The sequence below is a fragment of the Anas platyrhynchos genome, chromosome 4 (genome assembly GCF_047663525.1).
Source record: "Anas platyrhynchos isolate ZD024472 breed Pekin duck chromosome 4, IASCAAS_PekinDuck_T2T, whole genome shotgun sequence".
In the NCBI taxonomy this organism is placed as follows: Eukaryota; Metazoa; Chordata; class Aves; order Anseriformes; family Anatidae; genus Anas; species Anas platyrhynchos.
The window spans coordinates 30,910,787-30,937,759 of record NC_092590.1 but is presented as its reverse complement, the minus strand read 5'-3'; the positions used below and the strand labels follow the sequence as shown (position 1 = coordinate 30,937,759).

Here is a 26,973-nt window from a genome sequence, read left to right as displayed (position 1 = left end):
TCACACACAGAATCAAACAGAACTGTAGGGGTTGGAAGGGACCTCAAAAGATCATCGGGTCCAACCCCCCACAAAATTTGCTTTCCTAGGTTATTCTCTTTCCTAATGTTACTGATGTGTTTTTTCCTCTGCATGTTATAAAAATATTTTTTTTTCTTTTTTAAACAGCACACTGTTCATTTCTCTAGTCATAAGCTGGTTTGATTTTTTTTTTGGCTTATTTGTGTGCAAAACAGTGTTCTGAGAAATTTTTTGTTTATGCCGTGAAAAGAATACGATCTTGTTACCAAAACCTGCAATATATTCTTTAAATGCATAATTGTCAGGTATCAGTTTGAATTTAGGCAAGGATTCATGAAATACATCTCCAAGAAATTCCAGGAAATCTCAAAATAGTAAGATAAAAATCTTGTCTTAAGCATCTTCCTATTGCAGGTAGCACAGCACGCCAGGAGAATCTGTTACTGGAAAGATGAATGCAAAGATAAGAGCATGGGTTGGGTAAAAAAAAAAAAAAGCCCAATTACTAAATTATTGTATCAAATTGATTTAAACCAGCAGAGGAAAACCAACAACAACAAAAACTAATCAATTTAAATTTTACTTTGCATTGAACTTTGTTATTTATAAAGCAGGTCCAGCTGAAGCAGATTGCAGAGGGACCTGTCCACTGTATTTTGAGTATCTCTAAGGATGGAAATTCTGCAGCTTGTTGGGGTGACCTGTCCTGGAGCTTAATCACCCTTGTGGCTTAACAAACAAAAAGCCTAACTCCTTTTCTCTAATCAGACTTCCAAAACTTCTCACTTCTGTATTGCATCTTGTGCAATTGCTGTGCAACTTCAAGAACAGCCTGGTTCTGTTTTCTCTACCCTTCCATTAAACAGCTGTGGACACTAATAAGCTCTCCCCCTCCACCTTCTCTCCACCTTCTCTTTTATGGCTAAACAAATTCAGAGCCTCTCTTTGCAATACCACATGCTCCAGTCCCCTGATCGTCTTGGTGGCCCCTTCCTCTGGACTTGCTCCAGTAAGCTAGCGATCCTCCATTGTCACCTAGCAGGACAGATACTAAAGGCAGCTGTTGCGTAAAGCAGTGCCAACTTGTGCTTGTTACTTTGGGAGCTAGGGGCTGCCTGAAGTGGAACGTAGCACTGAATGTCGTGAAGTGGAAATGCTGTGAAGAGATGCCTGTAATAAGTCATCCAGCAGCTTTCTGGCAGGACAAACCCCCTTGTCTGGTGTGGAGGCACGCCAAGGCTGTGTGGAAGGCTGTCACAGCTCAGTACTCTGACCGGGTTCTTTAAGGTAGTCCATGTGAGAGGGGTTAATGAAAGGTCTTTAAGATACTTGGTGCTGCATCATGCTACTGATTTAGCAGACAGACAGCAGCATACTGAAATCAGAACAAAAGTACAATATAGCAACTGCAGTATACAGTTAGATCCCTGTACAAATGTGATTCCCATTACTGGTCTCCCTAACGTGCATACACAGCATGACAGGTTGCCCCAGTCACTAGGAAGGAATACAGGGGTTAAAGCCAGCTCGAGCCTATTACTTTCTTCAGAGGTCTTTTATTTTTCTTGGTTATGCAGATTTTATAATTACAGTTGGACTGAGTTACATGTATACTTCCCCTGCTTTGCCGGGCTGTTTAGCTGGGAAAGGGATTGCTCTCTACTAATTATCTCAAGGAAGGCTGTTTACATGACTTGATGACCTACTGGTACAGCTGTACTCTGAAAACAAAGGTTACCCCCACCTTGTGCTGAGATAAGTTCAGTTTGCTTAACAGCACTGGGTGGTCATTCCTTGCATTCTTTGCTGAACTCATTGCTCTTATCCATCTCCTCTGAGCCTTCTTCCATGGTAGAGGTTTGTTGGCTAGTCACACAAGCCCTGCTGTATCTCCCAGACTGTTGTAGATATGTTCCTTCTGAATCAATAGGTCACAAATAACTAGATGGATGCCTGCCTGTAAGAGCTGCTCCTCATCTCAGAACTCAATAGATTTGTATTTTGGTCACATGAGGTAAGTACATCCAGCCACATGAGGGTGAACTGGAAAAAAAGGAGGGACAATTGCTGCAGGCAACATCAGTGTACTCCAGCCCTCATCAGAATCCTGGCAGGTATCTGAAGGGCCACGAGAGAGGGCAGCAGCCTCAAAAACAGGTTGATAACATAAATGGGTTACTTTGAAGTACTTGAATACTCCAGTGAAAATAGGGACCAAAGTTTTGGGCCTTAAGTGGATCTCTCTTGAATACGCAGGATACCACACGCGACCTGATCAAAGTCCTTGTTATCTCAGTGGAATTGGAAAAGTGGTTGTAGTGCCACGTACACATAGCCTTGGGAACAGGAGTGTTTCTGCAGAAAGGAGAATCAGGAGATAATCAGGAAAGTCATCAGAAGCTTATAAGGGTTAAATGATATGCTCTAGGAAATCTAGCAGTCATTCCAAGATTCATCACTACTACTTTGATGCAAAGAAGAGAATACGTGATTTCTTATTTGCCATCTGTAATAATAATCTATTCAGTTTTTCTGATTATAAAAACAACCACTATGACAAGATTTTTTTTCATAGAACAAGCCATTGGAAAGGATTTTTTTCCCTTTGCATTTCTTGCAGTAGGAAGCAATATGCATATTGAAGTATGTTTTGACTTTTACAGGAAAGTTAGGGTACCCCCTACTGGCTATTTTTGGAAATAAAGCTGAGCTATAACCTACTACTTCAGAGTGAGCAACAGCTGAGTTTAATCCATGCTGCAATTTTAATATATTTTTAGTATGTTTTAGAGGAGTGATCCCCCCCCCCCCCCCGGTAGCTTGGTAGCCTTCAGTAGAGTGAATCTACCTGCAGTGCAGCTGTTTTAAATGCAGGTGGTTGTACAGGCTGAGGGGTTCAATAGTACCAAAGGAAATAGCTGGATGTTATCACAGCTCTTGTTGCCTAGTAACTAAAGCTCAATGTATAATTTCAATGGGGCTGAATTTGATGCACCTTGTCTGTCTTTTCCTTCTTACTAGTGGAATGCACATACATGTATTTATAGACTAACATATGTCATCATCTGATAGCTAAAATGTATTTAAATCTATAACTTTACAAACTCAATTACCATGATTTAAGGGCTGACTTAAGTTTCACATAATTAAGACAGACTTTCTTGTAGCATTTGTTTCCTGTTTTTATTAGTAAGCAAGCTTTTCAGTGTGACTATGCATAGAGATACTAAATTATTTTCTGCATAACATTCTCAAATTTCATCTTTCTATTTCTTTTACTGATTTGATTATTCTATGTATTTTTCTACTAAATCTACTTACACAGCCAGGAATTGATGTCAGAGTTATTTGCTCAACTATACTGATAACCCACTTAAAATTACCTAAGACTGTTTGGATTAGTGAATTTTTTGTAAGCAGGTGTGAAATGTTTGATTCATTGAGACAGTTTGCGGAAGTAAACACTTGTGTTGGATTTTCAGCCCTGATTTTTGATACATAATGTAATGATTGTATCTTATGCAATCAAATTATCTACACGCTGTTTTAACTAATCATACTGTAGTTCCAGTAATGTAATTTCTATTGCCAGAATTATCTTCACATTTTCATAAACATATATGCTAATATAAAATGAGTTTTCTGGACTATTTTAATCTTGTCATTAGTAGACTTCAAGCTTAACTGAATTTGTTTTTGAATTGCGTGACTTTTGCTGACACTTGTTCCTATTCCTTCATGCATATCTATCCCATTTAGTTTGTTAGACTTACTCGATATTTTCAAGTACTATCTATGACTTAAACTAATCTTCAGTTCTTTTGCTTGGTAGCATAGAATATCCTGAGTTGGAAGGGACCCACAAGAATCACTGAGCCCAACTCCTGGCTCCAACAACAGGACCAGCCAAAAATCAGACCATATGTCTGAGAACATTATCCAAATGCTTCTTGAACACCCAACCACTCTCTCAGTGAAGAACCTTTCCCTAACCCCCAGCCTGACCCTCCCCTGTCCCAGCTCCATGCCGTCCCCTCAGGTCCTGTCGCTGTCCCCAGAGAGCAGAGCTCAGCGCCTGCCCCTCTGCTCCCCTCGTGAGGGAGCTGCAGGCCGCCATGAGGCCTCCCCTCAGCCTGCTCTGCTCGGGGCTGAGCAAACAAAGGGACCTCAGTTGCTCCTCATACATCTTCCCCTCCAGACCTTTCACTATCTTTGTAGCCCTCCTTTTGTCACTCTCTAACAGTTTTATATGTGATGTTGTGTCACTCAAAAACGCACACAGTGCTTGAGGACATACCAGCGCAGAGCAGAGTGGGACAATTCCTTCCCTTGACCCACTAGCAGTGCCATGCCTGATGCACCCCAGGGTACAGCTGGCCCTCCTGGCTGCCAGGGCACACTGCTGGCTCGTATTCAACTTGCTATCAACCAAATCCCCCAGATCCCTCTCTGCAGGGCTGCTTTCCATCCTCTCATCCCCAGTCTGTACTTACAGCCAGGGCTGTCCCTTCCTGGGTACAGAATCCAGCACTTGCTCTTGCTGAACTTCATACTGTTGGTATTGCCCGAGCTCTCTTATTTGTCCAGATCTCTCTGCAGGGCCTCACCACCCTCTGGTGGTGTATCAGTGCAGTCACATTTTTTTGCCTTAATTTCTTTCGTTAATAGTTGATACCTGAAGCAAACTTTATTAAAGATATTCTTCCTTTTTGCAGTCTACATTGATCTCCGCTGTTTTACACAGTTGGCTATAGCAGGTTATTGCTTCAAGTTAGGGATTAATACTTTGTGGAACAGAAAGATGGTTTTCAAGCAAGCTTCATGTATGGCAGGCTGAAGGGAGAGGAACGACAAAAAATATTAAAACAGATTTCAGTTTTGCAAGATTATCATATAGTCCTTGATGATGGCAAATAGTTGATTCTGCAGACAGTTACTAAAATTAAAACTTGTTCCCAAGAGCAATAATTTATATGGATATTCTGCCACTTGCATTTGGTATTAGTTACACAGGTCTTTTTTACTTTACCCTGCTCTTCCAGCTCTCTTCCTGATCATCCAGTTTTGTTCTTGCCTGACTCTTTTTAATTCTATCCAGGTAATCGTTTAAAAAAAGTAATACTTAACAAGAGTAGTGCAGCCATTGTCTTTGGTGTATATTTTGCTGGCTTATTATTGATGCAACCGTATAGTATATGTTTTCTCTGTGTGTAAGTAAAAAATTGCAAGACTTGGGTTCAAATCTCTCCTGTTGTCATCCACTGAAGATGCAAACTAACATTAATTTCATATTTGAATGTTCTAAAATAGAAATCACGTTAAACTGAACTGTCAAAGGCACCAAAATAAAAGCATTATGAAGAAGAAATTGTAGTTAGCACTAGGGAATTTAACTTATATTTCGTCTAAACCTGATGTTTAAATTTTACTGGTCAAATAAAATGCATGTTGTACTGTTCTTGAAATTCTTCCTTCCTTTTTCACTTTCTTTGTGAAAGTTGGAAGGACAAATATTTACAGTAGTTATTTGCTGGTATGGACTTTCAGTGAGCGAACATATAAATGTTTTATATGTTCAGGCTTTTAAATCCCAGAATTGTCATTCTTCAGACTTCCTTGAAAACTGAATTGAGTCCCTGTTAGAATCAGTTGCATAAATATGCTTATTATTGATGCTAAATAAATAAATAAATAATGTGGACAATGTCCCGTGCTTGCATGCAAACAAGTATACTATCATGGTCTAGAAAACTTTGATTTTAAGAAAGTGAACCCTCCCAATGTTGAAGGGTTGAAGGTGAGGTGCAAATGTGGAGTGTTGGGAAGAGTAACTAGGGAACTTGTGAGTAAATACTGGAGAGGGTTTACATGATGTGTGAGAATTGTAATCTATGGAATGATTTTCCAGTGAACTTGGTGACAGAGATGTTTATGATTTTAAATCTTAAATGGCATTTGCAGAGACGTGAATAATTTTGATGTTGGATTTTAAGTTCTTGAGTCTTGTGATTCTGAAATTTTCCTCTCTTTGTTTTATTTATTTATTTTATTTTTATTAACGTTGACCAATACTCTTGTATCAAGTCAGAACTGAACTGAGATATTAAACACCTGTCGCTTCTTTCAGGTACTGCTCCCAGCAGCTGGTCTCTTGCAACTGCAAGATGTGAAAAGGACTTGCTGTGAATTTTTGGAATCCCAGCTTCATCCTGTCAACTGCTTGGGAATTCGTGCTTTTGCTGACATGCATGCATGCACAGATCTCTTGAACAAGGCCAACACATATGCAGGCAAGTTATCATTGTCATAGAAGTTAGATTGATATCTGTGTTGGGGGTTACACACACATGCGGATTCCATATCAATCCACCCACACTTGCCCAAAGGAAATTGAATTTCATCCAGGTATGCATCTTCTGAAGAGTGCATTTGATATGAATGTCTGTCATAGAAGGAAAGTCTGCTGGCTGAAACATGGTTATAGTAACTGCACATAGGGGCAGTATTTTCATGGCCTATCAGGACCATGCAATTTGTAACCCAGAAATAATCCAGCCTGTTTAAAATTTTGCACCATAGTTTAGGGGAGAAAGCAGGAAAGAACTAAAATTCTGGCACTAGAGAAACAATTGCCAAGAACCAAAGTTCCATCTATGATTTTCAGGACTGTTGGCAGAACATGGGGGAAGAAAGAAGATGAGGGCATGGGGGAAGGCTATCTGTAGCCCCTGTACTCTACTGGCTAAGTAGACACTGTCAAGAAACATCATATCAATATTATGTCTTGAGTAATTTGTCTTTTGAGAATCCTACTTACTTAGCCCAAAACTTCAAATTTCCTACTATAAAGGGTACCTGTAATCTTATTCTTCTGTCTTGACACAAAGTGGATAGAGGTATGTCTTTGAAGTAACAATATAGCTCAACCAACAAAATGTTTTATTAGTCTAATTTCTACTTGCTTTTGAAGAACACTTGTCATTGATTCTCATTCTTTGCTGAAAAATGTTCTTAGATTCTTAATTTTATTACTAAAAGTACATTGCCATTGTCATCTTAAAGGCTGTTTGTCATATCTGTGAGAAGACTAGCTCGTGTCAAGTCTGCACATTTTCAAAATTAAGTTCTCATTTTGCTTGCCGTTGTTAATAAAAAAGCTATTCTGATTCTTTGGTGAACTAACAGAAGTGTTGTTGCAGGGACAAGGGAGAATAATTATTCCCTTTTTCTTGATGCTGTTGAGGCCTCAGGTGGAAAAATGCTGAACCAACCTTTAAGACAGATGCAAACAAGCTGAAGTGAATCCAAAGAAGTCTAACAAGAACATATTAAGAAAACAGACTGACCTATGACAAAGACTGTGAGAGAAAAGGGTCCATTCAGTCAAGAAACTAAAAGGCTAGGAGTATGAGAAGGAACACAAATCTTCCAGTACGTAAAGAGATGAGAATGAGTAAGCTTCATTTGTGAGGTATTTTTAAAGTAGTTTCATACATTAAGAAAAATCTTATTGTAAAAGTAACATTGATCAGGCAAGCTGTCTATGGAAGTTATGAACTCTCTGCTGTTGGAAAGCTATAAGGAACTGGTTAGACCAATATCAGATTTAGTTTGATCTAGATCACACCTGTGTGCAAATCTAGATGATTTGAAGTGCTTTGTAGCTTGCATTTCTATGACTCTGTGAAGACTAAAATCCTTTTTTTTTTCCTTCTTTACTTTCCAAATACATTTTCTGCTGTTGGAAAGTGATAATACAGAGAAAGTATTACCAAATCAGTAATTGTTAACATAATCTAATCCACCTGGATTCCCTTGTTTAACTGCTTTTGACACCAGTAAAGGTTGCATAATGTAGATTACTAAAAAAAAAAAACAACCCACAAACAAATCCTTAAAGCCACTGTATAAGCTTTGCACAAAGCAGTGAATTTTTAGCATAACAATTTTAACAGTTTTTTAACAGTTTTTTTTTTTCTTTTACATTTAAGTAGCACTGTAGAATGCCTTGGGGTCTTGGTGTTTAAGTAAAGACTGAAGACATTACACAGAAGAATTAATTTTTAATAGAAGCTTTTTATGGTGAAAAAAACACACACCCTTTTATAGGGATAAAATTTAGTAGCTAGCAAAGCAGTAAATTTTCATTAGAGCAACAGGAGTGAATATTCAAAGAATAGGACAAATTTGTTTTAGAATATGCTGCGAACTCAGAAATCATGGATTGTCAGAGGTTGAGAGTTGTTCTCAGGTATGCCTCTATCTGTCCAGTCACAGATCTTTTCCTGTCTTTACAGTGTCTCTTGGATATTTCATTCCTACTTCAGGTTCAGCAAAATTGAATTGCTTTTCATCTAAATATCTTTCCCTTCCCCCTGTCTTCCACTCACTGGTGACTTCAGTGTTCTCCTAGTCATTCAGGTTTGTGAACTTAACAACTTTAACTCTCCCCTGCCATTTTCTCTCAACTACTTTGTTACTTATTCCCTTATTTTGTTTCTTCCCTCCCCACCAAATTTCTATGTCAAATTTCTCATTTATTGCAATGCAAATCTACCTCCGCCTCAACTTCCTCTCTGTCTGCTAAGATAATTGTATTACTTTTGCAGTATTCCTTCCCCCCCACCCCTCCGGATAAAATTCCAACCTCTTACCCTTGCCTTTTCCAATTCAGTAGCACTACCTCCACTTGTATCTCTTGTATTTCTCTCCTACTTCTTTTGTGGTTGGAGCTAACCTTTCTTTCTCTTTCCTCCATCTTCTATTTCTGTCGGATTCCTCCAGAAAGTACTTTCCTCATATATGTTTCCTTTTTTATAGTCATATTCCTGGAGTCCTGCTGGCCCATACCATGAGCTGCCAGCTCCACTCCTACTGTGTTTTTGCAGTATCTGTGTGGTGAATTTTAAAGTAATGCACTTTCTGTTCTTACTCTTAAGATAATATACTGTGCATAGTTAGGGTGTGAGATACCTCATTGCCTGGCACTTTCTGCCCTGCCTTCGTTAATCCCTAGCAGTCTGTCAGACTTAGTATGACAGCAGTACAGAAAGCAGAAGGAAAAAAAAAAAAACACAACAAATTATCCTGGTAATAATGCAGAGAAGAAAAAAAAAAAAAAGACTATATTTCTTTTCATAGCTTTTCTGAAATATACAATGACAAATTAACAAAATTAACAACTTAGTACAGAGTTAAAAATGACAATTTCCCTTGAATAGAGCACTAAGTGCTTAATTCAGATGTCCAGATCCAAATAATAGCCTTTTTATTGTCGTGACTAATTTTAGACCTCATAAAAAGAATGATTTTGATGAATGTTTACAATAGCCTTAATTTCAAGAAAATCTGTTTTCCAGTATAGATTTTTTTCCCCTCACTTTCAGAAGATTATAGTTTCTCTGTCAAGAATTGATATTTAAGGAAAAAATAAATGCAGTATGATTAGGTGTCCATTGAGAGAATTCTTGGTTGCTGTCTTAAATGTGAAACTGAGGAATGCAAATCAGCCATGCTCGGTAATATTTCATTATTTTAACTCAGTGAAATTGTATTCAAATTATTTATATATCAATTAAAAATACAAAAGAACCCTAAAACTCAATTCAAGAGCTATTCAGGTTGCTTTTGAAAGGACTAAATTTTGTGATGCATGTCTTTGGAGAGAAGTTCTAGTGTAGATGCAACTCAGTACTTTCTGTGATAACTGTGTTTTAGACTATTATGCAAAAGGTTTTAATTAAATCTTTTCTGCCTTTGAGTAACACCGTATCAACTGCAAAAGGCTGTCATATTTTTGATCTTTTATGCAATAGGAATCCAGGCTTATATTTATTAGCTAAAGTTTAGATAGCTAATGTTTTAAGGAATGCAGTTTCATATAACAGTGGCTTAATTTTAATTTTTTTTTTTGTTCCAACTTCTACTCTGACTATGCCTTAACAACTGCTAAACTGTTTCTCTTTTAAATTACCTTTGTTCAATTTAGTAGTTAAAGTTAATATTTACGTAGATCACTGTATAAAAATATAAAACCTAAGACATTGGCGAGACCATGAGTGCAATACTTGTTACACGTTTGAGAGTATGGGAATTACGTACAACTTGTAACCCTCAATTATCAACAAACAGTTGTATCCCTTTTTAGGTTAATGTTTTCCCTCTTGAATTCTCAAGCATCTAAATGCCATCATAGCCATCATAGCATCTTTTTTCTCCCTCTGTTCTTGAGCAACTTTGTGTACTTTGTCAAGGCTCTTTCTCACAACTTAAAGATTTTTCTTCTCAGAAGTCTAAGCCAAAGATAAGTGGCTGTGCCATTTCAGAATCAGACCTTGTGTCACAGACAGCTGAACTCCTGTAAGCCTACATTGTAGGATTACAGGTTACAGAAGCTAGAATAACAGTGAAAACAGAAAACGAAAAGCACCTGGCTCTTTGACTTCTTCCACTCTTTGTTTTACTTGCTATTTTATATTTAGGAAAAAGAGGCAGTTAAACTCTGCTAATAGACAATAATGGCATAAAAACAAATTGATGCAAATGTAGATAAGTTACAGAGACTCTGGAACTTCCTTCCAGTGGGAGTGAAACCCAAATTCCATTAAAATTGGAGCTTCATAGTCCTGTGGTGGGGTTGGTTCTCCTGTAGCAGACTACTGGATTTCCATAATTTAGGGGAGCCGTTTATATGTATCTGATGCCTGTTGAGAGAGCTGAAAATAGTATGCACTTCATGCCAATTTCTTCGAGTTGACTTCTGTTACAATTAAACTTTCTGAGATGCCAGCTCTTATGGTGACGTTTCCTAGTGCAGTCCTACTCTGGGTCTTGCACCTTTTCCACAGGTGGGCAATAGATCAAGCTGAGATCTCTTCTTTCTTTTGCGAAGATTTCGACTAAGAGAATGTGGCATGAATGCTGTTAATAAGCATCTGATCTCAGTTTTAGCCTGTGATATATCTTAGGTAGTCTTAGGGCGTGCTCACAAATTAAGAATTGTCTATGGTGTGTTTTACAGTTATCAAAATGTTAATTATAACCTCAAGATAGATTGGTAAAGCTTTTTAATCAGGGAAAGTGGTTTGATTCCAGGAATTTCTTAAGTGACATAAGCAGTGGGAATGCTAAGTAGAAAATCTTAAGGGAAGCACATGATTAATCCACAGTTAAAAAGGAAGAGAACTACAAGAGAATAGAGTTAAAAGGGCTATGCCATCTTGGACTGGAGTCAATCTCAATGTCTTTTCAAGTGATTTTTAACAAGAGAGAGAGGAAATGTAGCTCCACACCTCTCTAGGTCATGCCAGACTTAGGGATAAAACTGGAAAGGCTAATGGGACAGCCCCACAAGCCAGCTGGTACTCTGAAGCAGAAGAAATGCTTATTGTCATCTTATATGCTAAAAATATTTGTTCTATTAAATTTTTTGTAATGTTTCATTATTATGCTTTTAGCTAGAAGAGGTCTTCTGTAATCTTGTGAAAAGATAAAGTGGATTTCCAGTAATCCTATGAACATATTCCACTTAACTCTGTGAAGTTCTACAAATGTGGTCTGTAGCACCACAGCACTAGAGCTCTCATGCAGAACTTAGCTCTTGAAATGCATTTTCGTTGCAGGCGAAGTTGATAAATGTAATTTCATTAATATCATAAACGCACTGGGTTTGGAAAGGTTGGATTCTCTGTGGAAGGAGTGTCTCTAGAAGTGTCTGTTGGTGACCAGCACTGCTTGGCTTTTAGCATCATGCTGAGAGGTCACAGAAACCTTTGTTAGGGAACCTTAGCGCCAGCACGGATTGCTATATTGTACTTAACTGTGGGATGCTGCATCTGGTGTTCTGGTGCTCTGGCTAAAACTTTGAGCCCTGACTGCATTTGGGAAGTACGTGCGCCTTCTGCAGACTATTCTGGTGTACATTTGTACTCATGAGATTTAAAGGACATATTTAGCAGAATCTTTCTTATAATTCTATTCTGAGTAGCAACGTCTGTTGCTATGCTTCTGTTACCTTGGCTGCTATGAATTTCATGGCCTTCTAAAAGGCAGTTATTTAAGCATAAAATTGACAAGGAAATCAGATTTTTTAAAATTGGCTTCTGCAGCATTTAGCTTCTCCCAGTTAAGTTGGCAGAGCTTGTGTCTATCCCTCTGCTATAAGGCTGGTTATAAGGCACTCTTGACCACTGCCTTATGTTATGCCATTAGTAAAGACCTTTTGTCCCAAGCCAAAAATATGACATTGGAAATTGAAACAATAACTAAAAAAAAAAAAAAAAGTTTAAAAACTATTTGTTTCATTTCCTTGAGAAATTATCATTGTCCTTGTTAAGTGAGCATAAGGCTCAGTTCCGAGTTCCACGCTTTGCATCTCTGTTTTTAAAAAAAAGCTTCTTTTTGAACTGATAATTTTTTCTCTGTGTTTCTGGAACATTCCAGGTGTTTTTGTAGTGCTAACACATCTTCTTTGGGAAGAACTTTGGGAGAAGATTTCTGGAAGTGAACAAAACATTAAAAAGTTTTCTGGAGTGTCATCAACTGCTGGAACACACCAAAAAGATATTAGTAAATGGCTGAAGCCCAGTGCTGATGGAAAATAAATGGAGCAGTTTTCAACACAGAGAGACAAACATTGAGAAAGGCCATTGTCATAAAACAAAGTAGAAGATAGGTTACAGGCTTTTATTTTTTACCACCAAGATTCTCTGAAAGGTTTCTCATCTGAGGGAACCTAATAGAGACTTGTGCATCTCTGTTTATTCCATTTAGTAAAGGCAGTTAAGCCAGTTGAGGTTTGAGTGTAGGTATATAAATGAGAGAAGTAGTATTTGTGATTTAATCCACAAACGTTTGTAGCATGAAATGTCCTGTGCAAACTTCAGATACAGCATTCTTTCCTATGGGATTGAGAAATACAAAGGCAGCGACAATATCTGTAGTACTGTCAAGACCAGACCATGTACGTTTTGGACAGAAGAGGTAGGTCAAGCACGTACTGCTGATGTGTGTATGTAGAATACACATCTCCAGACCCCTGATGGAAAATAACAAAAAGTGGTATTTTTATAGCTCCTTTTATCTTCCTTTGCTCTGCAAGATACCTTCATTTATTGCATTTCCAAACATTTTGTTACTAGCTCCTTTCGTGTTTTTAAGAACTTCCTTTTTTGTCCTTTTAGTATGTCCCTGAAGCTAAAGTCCCATCCTACAGGTCAGATGAGGACAGATAGTCAGCTATCCAGATACAAACTGTTTCTACCAGTTGCGAAAATGTGAAAATCTGGTTTTCATATGCTATTGGAACAGATATTTTAGAAGCTTCCTAAAATGGAAGGGATTTTTTTTTTTAAGGCAGATTTAAGTTTTGAGGATAAAAAATTAGAATTGTACTTGCTCAGAAAGTGGGAATTTGGAAGCCAAGACCCTGCAGCTCCTAAGACAGCTTGTTACCAGGCTGCCTGATTCGCAAGCCAGCTGGCTTCAATATCTGGGTAAAGTGGCAAGAAGTCAGGCAGGATTCCAGCATGAATTTGTCAAAGCTGCACGCTGTGTGGAAAATTCTTGGGGGGCGGGGGGGGGGGGGGGGGGGGGGGGGGAAGATATTTTTCTCTTATGAAAAGTTCCAGCCAGATAGTTCTGTCTGCTTATCTAAGGGATGTTCATGAAGTAGTACATTGTTACAAATAAAAAGCATACATAGTTTGAGATTTTGCAGGGGTTAAATACATGAAATGTTCAGTCATGTCATAAGTTTCATTATGTTTGATGTTATTATCTCAGATATTGCTAAAATTCTGAAAGAATAGATAAAGATGAGATAAGACAAATCCTAATTCAGAAGGCAAGAAAATACCCCTAATACTGTTTTTCTCTCAGAATTAATAGGAAAAAAATATAAATAAAGTTTTTTTTTGACTTCTAGTACCAAATCATTTATTTCAAAATAAGATGCTGATATCCTTCTTGTTAAAGGGAAGTAGAAAGGTTTGAATTTCATAAGCATTATTTTTATGTATGTATAAATAAATAAAAAAATGCCTCTTGTCTTCAGTGCTTGAACGGTGTTAGATAAATTGCTGTTGGCAGATTTAATTGGTGTTTCTGAGTTTCCTTGTTCTTGTTTCATTTCTTATTATTTTGAATAATCCATTTAGCTGTAATTTCAATTGGCTTCTGCCAAAAGGTTATCTACCAGTCAGTTAAGATGGTCTCCTTGGCAACAAGAAATCTGGTTCTTAAGAGGCAAATGATTTCAATTTACACTCCCACTTCTTTTTTTTTTTTTGGATGGCTAAAATTTATATAGCAGTCTGCCCTCCTATTCTCCTATTCCTCCCCCCCCACCTTTTTTTTTTATTTCATTCAGCTGAGAATTTGTTTCCAGGTATTGCTTGAAAACCTGAGCTTATAGCTATTGACCGAGTAGTTTGTTTTAGCTTCTCTTTTTTCCACTCCTCTCATCTCTTAGCTCTTGGCCATATGCCTTATTTCATGCTTTAAGCACAGATGCTGGCATCCATTAAAACAGTCCCTTAGTTTTTGTTCAAGTACTTTATTTATTTATTTATTTTCTCCTACAGTTCTCTTCCTAGCATGAAGACAGAATTCAGCTTTTCAAAGTAATACCACAAATGTAGATTCTCAACTTTCCCTCTGTTTGTTAGGGAGTGGATCTCTTCCTGTTCGTTAGAGCATGTCATAAATCTAAATCCTCTTTTAAAATAGAAGGCTTTTGTATATATGAAGTTATCCACGCATTTCTAGTTTATGAACCATATCTTGTTGGATATGATGCAGTGTTCCCTTTCCCAAGGGAAGATGAATAAAGCTTCTGAGATTTGGATGTGTTTTGCTTCCCTTTTTTGCTTGCCTCTTAACTCAGCTTCCGAGTTCAGTCAGATATGCTGTTTTGTGGGAGCATCGTGTAAAATTTGGAGTTTATGATAAAGCTTAATTTATGCAAATTAGTTTTCAATTTCTATTTGCAATGTGCAAATAGTAAAATTCAGCAGATATTTATTTCAGTAAGTGTATCTCAGAAAATTCTACTTCAGCTCAATGAACTGCAAATTTGTCATCTAAAAAACAGAGGGTTGGACATAAAGATTGGTAAGGGGTAGAAAAGTAATGGTAGTGTTACAAAACTTGATAGTATTTCTCCTCATCCTTTCTCTCCCATTGCTTGAAATGCTGCAGAAAGCACTACCTGTCTCATGATAAGAGAATGTTGCAGAACTGGAGGGACTTGTGGGGATTATATCTTCATGAATAGAAAAGCTGATGGAAAAGAGAAAAGGCGAGGACTATCTAATTAAAATAGAGATGAAGGATAAAAGGAATAATGAATGATTTTGAGTAGACAGGTTGTGGCTTTTCCTATCATTGTGTTCAGCAGTAGAACACGGCGATATTCACTGAAGACTGATTAATGAATGGTAAACTGTGCGTTAAGTTTACATGTGGGTTTTTGTTGAAGGAAACTGAGATAATTGCTGCAGAAAGGTATTAAAGTCATGCATTTAACAAGGTTCAGGGGGGCTGGATTGCATCTCACTGAAACTCATTGTTTAGTGAAGCGCAGGTGAGGTAAAATACCATCATTCTGACTACCAGTCTCTTAACTTGTCATGATTATAGTGAGACTATTATGAGAGGAGGTCCTATCATATTTACTTCTCATATGTGTTCTTGGACTTTTGTCTGAAGCAATTTATGTTGCTTGTTTGAAGGAACAGGATGCTGAACTAGATAGAGGACAGGAGTTGGCATGCTGCATTAGATTTATCTTTTTATGCTCATGAGTCTTTACTAAAGTTCAAAAAACTTTGTTGTACCCTGAAAAATTCGACTTCTTGATCTGGAAGCACCCTGCATTCTTAAAGTACCTTCACAGAATCCAAGAATGGCTGAGGTTGGCAGGGGCTTCTGAGTTTATGTTTAAATAAAAATACTGTGTTCAAGACCAAGCTTTAACCTATATAAAATGTATTAAGGTATTGCATCTTAATGTGACAAGACAGCATGCATATTGAATTGTTTTCCTCTTTTTCCTCTACTGCTGTAATGTTCATTCTTGTATACACATATGTTAAGAGTACTTTTCTTTTTCCTCCAAACAGAACAGCACTTTTCTGATGTTGTACTCAGTGAAGAATACCTCAATCTCGGTGTGGAGCAGGTGTGCAGTTTGATATCTAGCGACAAGCTTACAATTGCCTCAGAAGAGAAGGTAAGAGCACCTGTTCCACAGTATTCTTTTTATCCTTTTGTATAAGAGAGTGAGCTTGTTCCTACTGGTTCTGTAGCCTGGATGCATTCTTTGTTTCCTTGGTGAAATTAAGCATGTATTGATTGTGCTTATTTAAAGGATTTATTTCCCCAAAGTGTTGTCAGTTTGATGCTGAAAACTAATCTCCACTCTTAAAAATCCTAAAACTGTATTAAATCACATAATCCTCTGTTCTGTGAAAAAAAATGATGCTCAGTTGAATTAAAGTTCTCTCTCAGCTTCAGCAGAACAGAGAACACATGATATAAGTCACAGGTTTAACCAACTTATCCCTTGGCAAACCAAGGGATAAATAACTTAGAAACAGTAGTATGAAGAACAAGTATATGCACTCTACTAACTTTCACGTAAGCAGTCCCACAAAGGAATTAAAAATGGGCACTTGCATATATGGGGCTGTTTAGATTAACAGAACAATATGTGTTGCGAAGGAGATGGCTAGGAAGCTTGGTATAGCCAAACTTAAGTTTGAATATGGCTTGGCTCGCCTTTAGCTAGATTTCATCATTTCATTTGTGAAACTGATCTTCAGTGAGACCAGCAGATACCCTTGAACCTCTAATGATTTTTCTGTGTGGATGCATTTGTTTTGAGCTTTTGAATCCAGATACTAAAATTAAAAATACACTGTCTTCCTTTGTCCAAGGAGTATGTAGCTGTACCAACTCTGCTCAAATGAGCCTAAACTGTATTCAAAAGCACGTTTGAATACTGATTTGATGGCTAGATGGTGTTTCATGCTGAACTCTTTTCTTTATACATTGGAGAAACTCTGAATCTAAGAATGATCTGCTTAACCTGTAATTAGCGAAGTCACACTGCCGTCCCCATAATACTCTGAAGGGCCTGACTGATACAAGCAATGCTACTTCTGTGGAGTATAATTAAAGTTTTAATGCTTAAGCATATGATAAGCTGTTGTGCAATATAGGAGAAACTAGGCTTGAAGAAGCTTCTTGAAGAAGAAGTACCTCTTCTTCTGGTAAGATTTGATGATCAGTCATCTGGGTGATGATGTGGCATGTCAATCCTCCAAGACAGGAAGAAAAATAAGAGAGTTACAATATCTCTGCTGCTTTATCGTTTATTTACATAGTTTTTATTGGATTTACAGTATTAATGTATTACTTGTTTTGTGCATTTTGTCAAGTACACTAGTAGAAACACTAGTAGAGATGTGGTGTAGAAAAAGACTGCCTAATGCATCTTAAGAACTTTTTATTGGATAAGTATGCAAATAACGGGAGTTGTAACTGCTGTTTTTATTACATCAGGAATTGTAGTAAAGTAAAAGCTATTTTTGGAGACATGGTGATACTTTCATAGTCATGAATCTGTAAGTCAAGGGACTTGCATTTGTTTGTTTTCTGGAAGGTATTTGAAGCGGTGATAGCATGGGTAAACCATGACAAAGATGTAAGGCAGGAGCTAATGGCACGCCTGATGGAGCATGTTCGGCTGCCTTTGCTTTCCCGGGAATATTTAGTTCAGGTAAGCAAAAAGGAATAGTGATTCTTGAGCATATGAACATTTCTGTTTATTTTTTTTAATGCCAGGTGAATATTTTTAAATTTAAACAGTGTAATGTATTGTGTTACTGATGGTAAAAATAAACAAGAAACCACCGCTACATGTGTGTGCACATGCACTCTTACAGTCAAACGGGGGATTGCCAAACAGGGGAGGCCATATGTATGTAATTTGTTCGGGTGACTCCTTGTCATGGCACACTAGTAATTTGGATGATCTAATTTGCTGAGGTCAAGTTACATTTCATTTGTAATATGATAATTGGATTGAATCATTAAGGTTGGAAAAGACGTTCAGGATCATCTGGTCCAACCATGATTGATACAACACTTAAATTTCAGAATTGTATCTATTAAGTTGGTTAGGACTTAAATGACAATGTAAACATTTCTTTACGTGGTTCAGATATAATGGTTGTTATTTATTTTTATTTTTAAAGTTCTGTGACATCATTTTGACTATTTTGGTGTTAGATCAAATATTTAAGATAAAAAAAATCAGCTCACCATTAACATCGAATGGTTGGTAGGTGTTCAGTTTTAGAAATCTATCTTTGTGATATGAATTTCTTCCACTTTGTTGTTGTGGAGTGGTTTGTTAAAATCTCCCCTCCACTCCTACCTGCAAGTGTTCCGTACAGTCTTGTATTTGAAAAGTCATGAAACATGTCTGATTGTGAGCAGTCTCACTGTTGTCTAACACTGTTTCTTCCGCATACTAATTGAGTCTACATCTCCTGATTTCTTGACTGCATATTGTCATCACATAAAATCATGTTTAAATGTGGTTAAACTACATTCTAAAAATTCAGTGATATGCATTTGTTCCTGTGATAAAGGCTTTATTACACTTCAGATTGTGATTTGTGTTTTACTTCTTAACATGCTCAGACCTTGTTAAACTTCTATTAACAAACAGAGAGTTGAAGAGGAAATATTGGTTAAGAACAGCAGCGCTTGTAAAGATTACCTCATTGAAGCTATGAAATATCACTTGCTGCCAACTGAGCAACGAGCATTGATGAAAAGCACTCGAACGAAATTGAGAACGCCTGCTAGCCTTCCAAAAGTAAGACACTTACTTTTTCCAATGTACTTATTTCTTTAAACTCTACTTCAACAGATTTGATGACAGCATTACCATCACTTATTCCAGTAAAAATTTCCATATCAGAATTATTTGTCACAAAAACATTAAAAAAAAAAAAAGGAAGGATGCTTCTGAGTTGTGGCATTTTATTTTATTTTATTTTTAGCTAAGTATGATCTTTTCTTCATTTTAGAAGAAAACAAATGTCTTCTTTCCAGTGATCAAGAAGTTTTGTTGTAATATTATGGCAACTATAATAATGGACTAAGAGACTTCATTCAGCAGATTTAACACATTTACCTCAACGGAACCAAAGAAACCATTTTGTGATGGATTTTCACATTCATACAATGGATTCACAAATCCACTGTGATAGATTTTCACATATTGTGATGTATATTCACATTGAATATCATAGATAGTGAATTCTCATATCTGCAGTCATACTAGGATGTGAAGATATAGCATAATCTGCGTCATTCATAGGAGGGCTGTCTAGCCTCTACTTGCTTCCTGCTTTCCTACCTCAAATATTTCCTCTAGACACAATAATTTCAAATTGCTTGTATTTAAAAAAAAAAAAAAATAAAAGATGAGTTGCCTATTTTGCAAGACTCAGCTTGCTTATTTAGAAGAACCATCCTTTACTTTTTAAAACTTTTGATCTTTCAGGTGCTCTCATACATATGGAAATAATTAACAAATATCATCTCCCTTTCAGTTGATGATGGTAGTTGGAGGACAGGCACCAAAGGCGATTCGCAGTGTCGAATGCTATGATTTTAAAGAAGAACGCTGGCATCAGGTGGCCGAGTTGCCTTCCAGAAGATGTAGAGCAGGTACATAATGCTTCAGAATTAAGGCGTCAATGTAAAGCATCCCATGTTCTTTAGAACATTAAGATATTTATTTGAGAAGGGCTAAGTTTTGACTTCAGTGATCATCCTTCAAATTAAAATTACAGATTTGCTAGTCTGGATCTATACAGGTTTGTTAACTTGATCTTAATTTGTGTTTCAGTCTGTAATCTATAGAATAAACTGCTTCTTTACCTGCCATAGATACAGGGGATAAAAGTACTAAAATATCAATGTGTTATAATAATGAGCAATTTTATTATTAAAATACCTTATTATTAAATTAGATGAAGAATGTGAAGAAGTGACCACCTGATACTAAAAATGTGAAAATCTTAAAATAGCTGAGATACCTAATCAAGAAGAAATTCTGCAAGCATGGTTTTCAGGAGTATGAGACATTAGTAACAAAAAAAACACCTGAACTTCTAGTACTTAATCTGAAGGGAGTGTGGCTTTATGACACTGTCAAAAGCCTGTGTAGTGAGTACTGTAAATTGTGTCAAGTACCTGCAAGTTTAAGATAGTACGGAATAAAATAATTGACAAAAAGAAAAAAATGCTCAACTTTCTTCACCATTTTCCTTCTCTAGGAATGGTGTACATGGGAGGCATGGTTTATGCTGTTGGTGGTTTCAATGGTTCTTTGAGAGTTCGCACAGTAGATTCCTATGATCCGGTGAAGGACCAGTGGACAAGTGTTGCTAATATGCAAGACAGGAGAAGCACACTGGGAGCAGCCGTATTAAATGGACTTCTTTATGCTGTGGGAGGATTTGATGGGAGTACAGGTATTTCGGCCTTTATACACTGCCTATTACTTTTCATTACTGTTAACGTAATTGTATCAAATTTGAATGACTCTTAGCAGTGAGAAAACCAAGCATGAGGGTAGCCTAGCACCTTGTGGTGTGGAACATGCTTTAGTTGTCATATCCTTCCACCCAGTACTGAACAGTGGGCAGTTCTCTCCAATCTAAGACTTTAGGCATCAGGCATCATGACTGGTGAATCTTCGGCAAGTTCCCTTTCAGTTGTCCAAGTTCCTACCTCAAGCAACATGTGAGCAGAAAAATTTTCTGGTCTTTTTTGTCCTGTTTGCATATGAAGTATGATTCTGTGTTTTCACGTAGTGTAAATAGGATTATGAACAGGGTTCTTTGAACTGTGGAAAGATGTACATACACGGTTCATTCTCGTCACAGATGCACTAAACCTTTGGGCAGAGATGACCCTTTTCCTTAATAACTATTATTGATGAGCATATGCATGTATGAGAGAGCATTGTGACTTAGTTAAAAAAAAAAAAAAAAAAAAAAAGGAAAAAAAAAAAAGAATATTTTCAGAGTACCATAAAAGCTTTTACTAATTTGCCCATTTTCAGACACCAGGAATGTGATGACTGTATGATTGTATTTGACTATCTAAAGGATAGATGTTATGCCTTCTGCATAGTAATTATCAGTTCTTAAAACTAAAAAATTTGAATTTACAGATATGATGAATTTTCTGGAAGGTAGACAGTACATTGCATCTAGATTTGTGGAGCAAGTAACGTTATTGTTTTCATAGGTTTATCGTCAGTCGAAGTTTACAACTTAAAGACTAATGAGTGGTTTCATGTAGCTCCAATGAACACAAGAAGAAGTAGTGTTGGAGTAGGTGTTGTTGGAGGTAAGTTGACAAATTACATTAAAAAGGAGGAAGAGAAATGCAATCCTTTTACCTTATTGTCTTTCCCCATTTTAGAAAATGTACTTCAGACTTAGGTTTCTACTCAACCTCGACATTCAAATGGTAGGAGAAATACATATCATTCTATTTTGTTTTGTCAAGCTTTTAGCATAGGTGCTTTATCTTTTTCCAGAGCTTGAACTGTGCGTCAGGTGTGTCAGAGGCCAACTGACAAAAAGTGTGCTAACCATGCATGCATGTCAGCAAAGCTAGAGAGCCTGATAGTGATGTAGCACTGCGCTGTTGTTATGTTATCTGTGGCTGACTTTGCTGGTTACATGCTAGAACAACGTCAAGGACAGTGCCAGGAAAACTGCTGACTTTCAAGGGCAACTTAGTAGTGAATAGCTTGGATATTGCTTGCACAATGCAGGCATGGGCTGGCTAATAGCTCCTGAAATATTTTTAGGTCTGTTATTTTTTTTAACTGCATAGGAACCACTGCTGTTTCTCATCTGAAAATGCAAACTGTACAGATAATTTTCATGGGAAATTTTTTGACGTTTCTAGGAAGCCTATCAGTGAACTTCCAATGTTGGACATACTTGAATTAGTTTGACTTTGGACAACTCCTAAATTATAAACAGAAAGAAGTACCTTTGTAGTTCAGCTAGGCAATTCAAAATCTTTTGACTCACTTGGCTTTTGCAAGGTACAGGCTGCCTCTTGCCTCCTAAAAATGACAAGAACCATAGAGTGCTATCCTAAACAACTGACAAAAATACAATCTCACTATAACTGATTGATGACAAATACCGAGTAGTAGCTAATTCAGAGAACAATGATTTCCCCTTTGCATGTGTGACTGTAGTCTGTGTGCGTTAGAAATTTGCAGATTTCTGTTGGTTCCCCTTCTAGGTAAACTGTATGCTGTTGGGGGTTACGATGGGGCATCACGTCAGTGCCTTAGTTCAGTCGAATGCTATGATGCCAATACAAATGAGTGGAGCTATGTTGCAGAAATGAGCACTAGACGGAGTGGAGCAGGTGGGTGAACAAGACTCAGTGATCATAGTAAAAGTGAAACAGATTTGTGGTTTTAAAATTTATCTAAAAATGTAAAAGGTAAGCTAAAGTCTGATGCTTAATGGAATGTGCTAGCCTTAAATGGCTGATAGGTTATAAATACAAAACTTCCTACAGAATAAGATTCATTTTGCTGATAGTAGATATCTTTTCTTGCTTTCCCATACTTTCAATATTCCTTTTTTTCCCATACCTTCTGATATTGTCAACTTATAAATGAACATGCATGGATTGTAACAACATAGTATCTGCTAAATACTGAACTATCAAAATATGTATGTTCAGGATGAGAAAATGTCATGTCTTCGAAGATGTCTCTTTGCCAGAGTAGGTCTGATTTTTCTAGTAGTGGACTTTACATGTGAATTGTGACTAGATTTACATCTCCTTGGAGGACTTGTTTTGCATTCTGATTCACTGCAGGAAATTTTGTCCTTGTTCATTCTTAAGTTTGTATTACTGGTTTCATCTTATTACTTCCACTTATGTACCCTTTGTTTCATCTTCAGTAATTCTTCTCATCACCTGATGTTTACATCCTTTGGATATGTATAGGCTACTACACGTTATCCTTCCTTATCGTTTAGCCAAGGTATATCCATTTTTTTTTATAATCTTAAAAATCCCTTCTTTATTTTTATATATTTTTCCCTCTTGGGATTCTGAGTATGCATATTTCTCTTCAGAGACATCAAAAGTGCCTGTGGTGTTCTGCTCTTGCTTAATGAAATGTTGTTTCCAGAGCTTCAAATCGACGTTAGCATCGTCATTATCTATTAGGGATTCAAGTCTCATTTACTGTTCACTGTCCTCTATTCGTCTTTTCGTATTTCAGGTTTTTTCAGCTTGCTGAATTTATTTCTCTAGATGCATTCACATGAACTTTTTCAAGTCATGTTGCATTGTATTATTTTTTTCACTTATTTTTTTCAATTGTTTAGATTGCTTTTTTTGCCAAGCACTCAGTGGTGCTTTTTAGCAACACCTTTCAAATATCACCGGATTGTGTTAATGTGCTTCAAAATTGAAAGAGGTGTTGCTACAAATAAAACTGGAGGAACTTCCAGTACACTCTGTACATGATTGATAGCTGTCCCAGTTTTACATTATAATAATGCCTCCCATTATTCTTTATTTATCAACTCTGAATAGTTTTTAATCTGTGCAATAATGTTTAAAGTCAGTCCAAATTATTTCAGTAGGTTTTATGTGACAGTATTAACATCATTACTAAAATGAAAATACTTAGGTGGTGATATTTCAGTTAACATCCTTGCAAAATCAGCAAGCTGATAGGTCTCATTGCTAAAAATTAACATTTTGATTGTTTTTAAATGCAAAACATCCCATTAATAAAGGAAGCACAATATAGTGCATCTTGATAAAACATGGTTGTCTTTTGAAACTTCTAGTTCAGTTTGTTTATCTTGTTAATAAGTGCTGGATTAAAAAATAGCCAAGGTTTCAGTAAGGCAGTTGTCTAATATTGGCAAGTTTTGAGGAAAATGTTTACATAAAACGGGCAAATTACTTGAATCATCGTAAAGACAAATAGTGTTGGTTGGTTCTGACAAAGGTTCATTTTGCAATTTGCCAGCAACCCTGTTTTCTCTCTCTTAAAAAAAAAAAAAAAAAAGAAAAAAAAGGTCCTATACTAGATATTTGACTTTGTTTTTTGATGTTAATTCTACAAGCCTAAAATGTAGTGCCTTAGATGCAATAACTACAGGGATCTTTCTGCCGCTCTCCCCCATTCACTTGCCCTACAGTTCAGGACCTTGGTTGTTTAATCAGCTCTGTTGCTGTTTAAAAAAGAAACGGAGAGGAAAAAGGTAAATCTAGTCAGTTACTTCAGATTCATATAATTGAGGAAAAGAATCAATGTTCCGAGTGCCACTCTGTTAAATACATGGAACATTTTATTTGTACTTGGGGGAGGAGAGGGTGGTAATGTGAAAATCATGACTGTTGATTGAGCTTGGCTGTAGCAGCCAGATATCTCAAAACACTAGGACTGTTTCACTTGGCAGCAGTCCTGCTGTTGGACCAGCTAAAGATAATTTTGTTTCCTGCATTAAATCTACGGATCTCTGGTCATGTCCAGGAACTTACACCCATCTCTTCTGTTCCTACTGCTTCATCTTCTTTCAAAAGCAACTTCAAAGGTTAACCCCAAGTTACTCTTCTTTAGTACCAATTGCATCTCAGTTGATCAGTGTGGGGACAGATCTGTTTATAGGAACACGCTGGGATGAGGAACCTCAGATCCAGATATAGGCCATTTGGGAGGGATTAGACAGCTAAGGCTAAAAAATGGACAGGAAAGAAAAGGAACAGAGCAGAACTCAGACAGCAACAAGAAGGTACAGACGGAAGGAGCAAGAAATAAGGTAGGACTTGGAACCTGGGTGAAGAATGTTACTAAAAATAAGGATCTGCTAAATAAAAAATGGCAATGTAGCAGAAGGAAAACTATATACACTAAATAGGAAGGCCAGTAATTATACATGGAAAAAAGAAAAAAAAACACAAAACACACATACAAAAACCCAAAAAACAGATGGGGAGGAAAAATAACAATGAAGCACATTCTTTTACTTAGCTACTTGATCTATATCACATCACACATTTAAACTAAAAATCGAAGCTATCTTTCTATCTATCTGTAATGTTTAATGCTACAAAAGATGAATGTTGTATTATCCTGTCGAATCAAGTGAGATCAGAGTGGGAGAAAGAAAAGCTGTCAAACTGTTCTGTGACATGATAGCTAGAAATAATAGCAATCACAGAGGAATTAAATTAACTGGGATGGATACAGGGAAATATCACTAGTGAATGTCACTTGATGAAGCTTTAGATAGCATGATTTATAAATCAGTGTCATATTAAGAAGCTATTTTTCAGATTTGTAGTACCAATTAATTCTTCCATGTTCACTTCCCCTTTTCTTCTAATTATTGAAACCATTCCTTTTAGTAAGCAAATATAATTTTCTTACTTCATCAGGAATCATTTCTCTTTCCATATAGGAATGGCCCATAAACACAATCTAAGTGTTACATTTTCAGAGATGTTTCACCTGGCCTTTAAGGTCTCAGAACATTTTTTTTTTTAAACCCAGTATTTTTTTTTTCTCAGAAAGTCTTAACTGATCTTTTTTTATTCATATTTTGCTGTTTCCTTTCCTTTTTAATAGACATCGTAACTTGTGCCCTTTCCATGGAGCCCTCTAAGAACTAATTAACAAATCTGTATCTCATGCTTTGAGATAATCTTAAATATGGACATGTACTTTTCAGTGTGCTTTCATAACAGCAATATTTAATTCTCTTTGTGATCCATTCCTCACAAGTTCTAATGCCAAAATATTCACATATGTTTCATATATAAGGTATTCCAGCAGTTCAGTGGAAACAATCCTATTGTTTAATGTCTATGCATTCAGTTTTTATCCTCCATAGTGCATAGCTCTTATTTTCTAAAAATTCACTTATGCTTTATCATATTGTCAAATTGCCATATGCTGCCCCAGCATACTGTGTCATTTACTGTCACTTCTAATTAGTCCTAAATTTCAACAGTCCTCATTTTCCCGCACATTTATTTATTTATTTATTTGTCCAAAGTTTTCTAAATGTTGTGTTGCAGAACAGCTCTGGTCATTGTATGCTACAACTGTATTGGGCATGCAGGACATTTTTATCAGTGTCTTGCTTTAGTTGCTGTCCTTTGCTTTAATGTTTCCTCTCTCAAATGTCTTCTGAAATAGTTCCTGATGTTGGATGAGGGATTTATGTTAGAGGATGTATTTGTTGTTTCTTCTTTGTATCAGTCAAACCATACTCCAGTTAATTTTGAGTCTTTTTGTTTATTTACAGGTGTTGGTGTGTTAAACAACTTATTGTATGCGGTAGGTGGTCATGATGGTCCTTTGGTAAGAAAAAGCGTGGAAGTGTTTGATCCTGTCACCAGTACATGGAAGCAGGTTGCAGATATGAACATGTGCAGAAGGAATGCAGGTATACACAACTACTTCAAATACCAGGGGTATAATTTGGTGTGAATGGCACGTTCCTTTTCCTTTAAATGGATTTCTGCTGCTTTGATGATGTCACAGCATAGAAATATGATTCAATGAAGGGAACAAACCAAATATTAATTTTCACAATTGGTTTCCTGTCTTCTTTAGGTGTTTGTGCTGTAAATGGTCTCTTGTATGTAGTTGGAGGAGATGATGGTTCCTGTAATTTATCAACAGTGGAATATTATAATCCAACAACTGATAAATGGACAGTTGTGTCATCTTGTATGAGCACAGGAAGGAGCTATGCAGGTAATGTACAATTTTTGTTCTTTAAATGGGCTTTTTACAATATGTTGAAGAGTAGATATGATATTTGGCAAAACCTTCAAACTACTGTC

General features: G+C 36.8%; 1 protein-coding gene and 1 long non-coding RNA gene across 4 annotated transcripts in view; both read left to right on the top strand.

Moving 5' to 3' along the window:
- The window catches only part of KLHL2 (kelch like family member 2), a 56,681-nt gene that overhangs the window by 27,998 nt on the left and 1,710 nt on the right, over positions 1 to 26,973 (top strand). For 2 of the 3 annotated variants that reach the window (XM_027456457.3, XM_005016575.6), the window contains 10 exons: positions 6,149 to 6,311; positions 16,143 to 16,252; positions 17,687 to 17,803; positions 18,761 to 18,910; positions 19,653 to 19,770; positions 20,382 to 20,579; positions 21,361 to 21,462; positions 22,381 to 22,509; positions 26,430 to 26,570; positions 26,741 to 26,884. In XM_027456457.3, the coding sequence (XP_027312258.1) occupies positions 6,149 to 6,311; positions 16,143 to 16,252; positions 17,687 to 17,803; positions 18,761 to 18,910; positions 19,653 to 19,770; positions 20,382 to 20,579; positions 21,361 to 21,462; positions 22,381 to 22,509; positions 26,430 to 26,570; positions 26,741 to 26,884 (1,372 nt within the window). The remainder of the gene's footprint in view (positions 1 to 6,148; positions 6,312 to 16,142; positions 16,253 to 17,686; positions 17,804 to 18,760; positions 18,911 to 19,652; positions 19,771 to 20,381; positions 20,580 to 21,360; positions 21,463 to 22,380; positions 22,510 to 26,429; positions 26,571 to 26,740; positions 26,885 to 26,973) is intronic. The other variant, XM_027456458.3, reaches the window with a different exon arrangement.
- LOC140002443 (uncharacterized) lies at positions 6,320 to 13,610 on the top strand. Its single transcript, XR_011809036.1, has 2 exons — positions 6,320 to 7,452; positions 8,319 to 13,610. It is a non-coding gene; the product is annotated as an uncharacterized lncRNA (long non-coding RNA).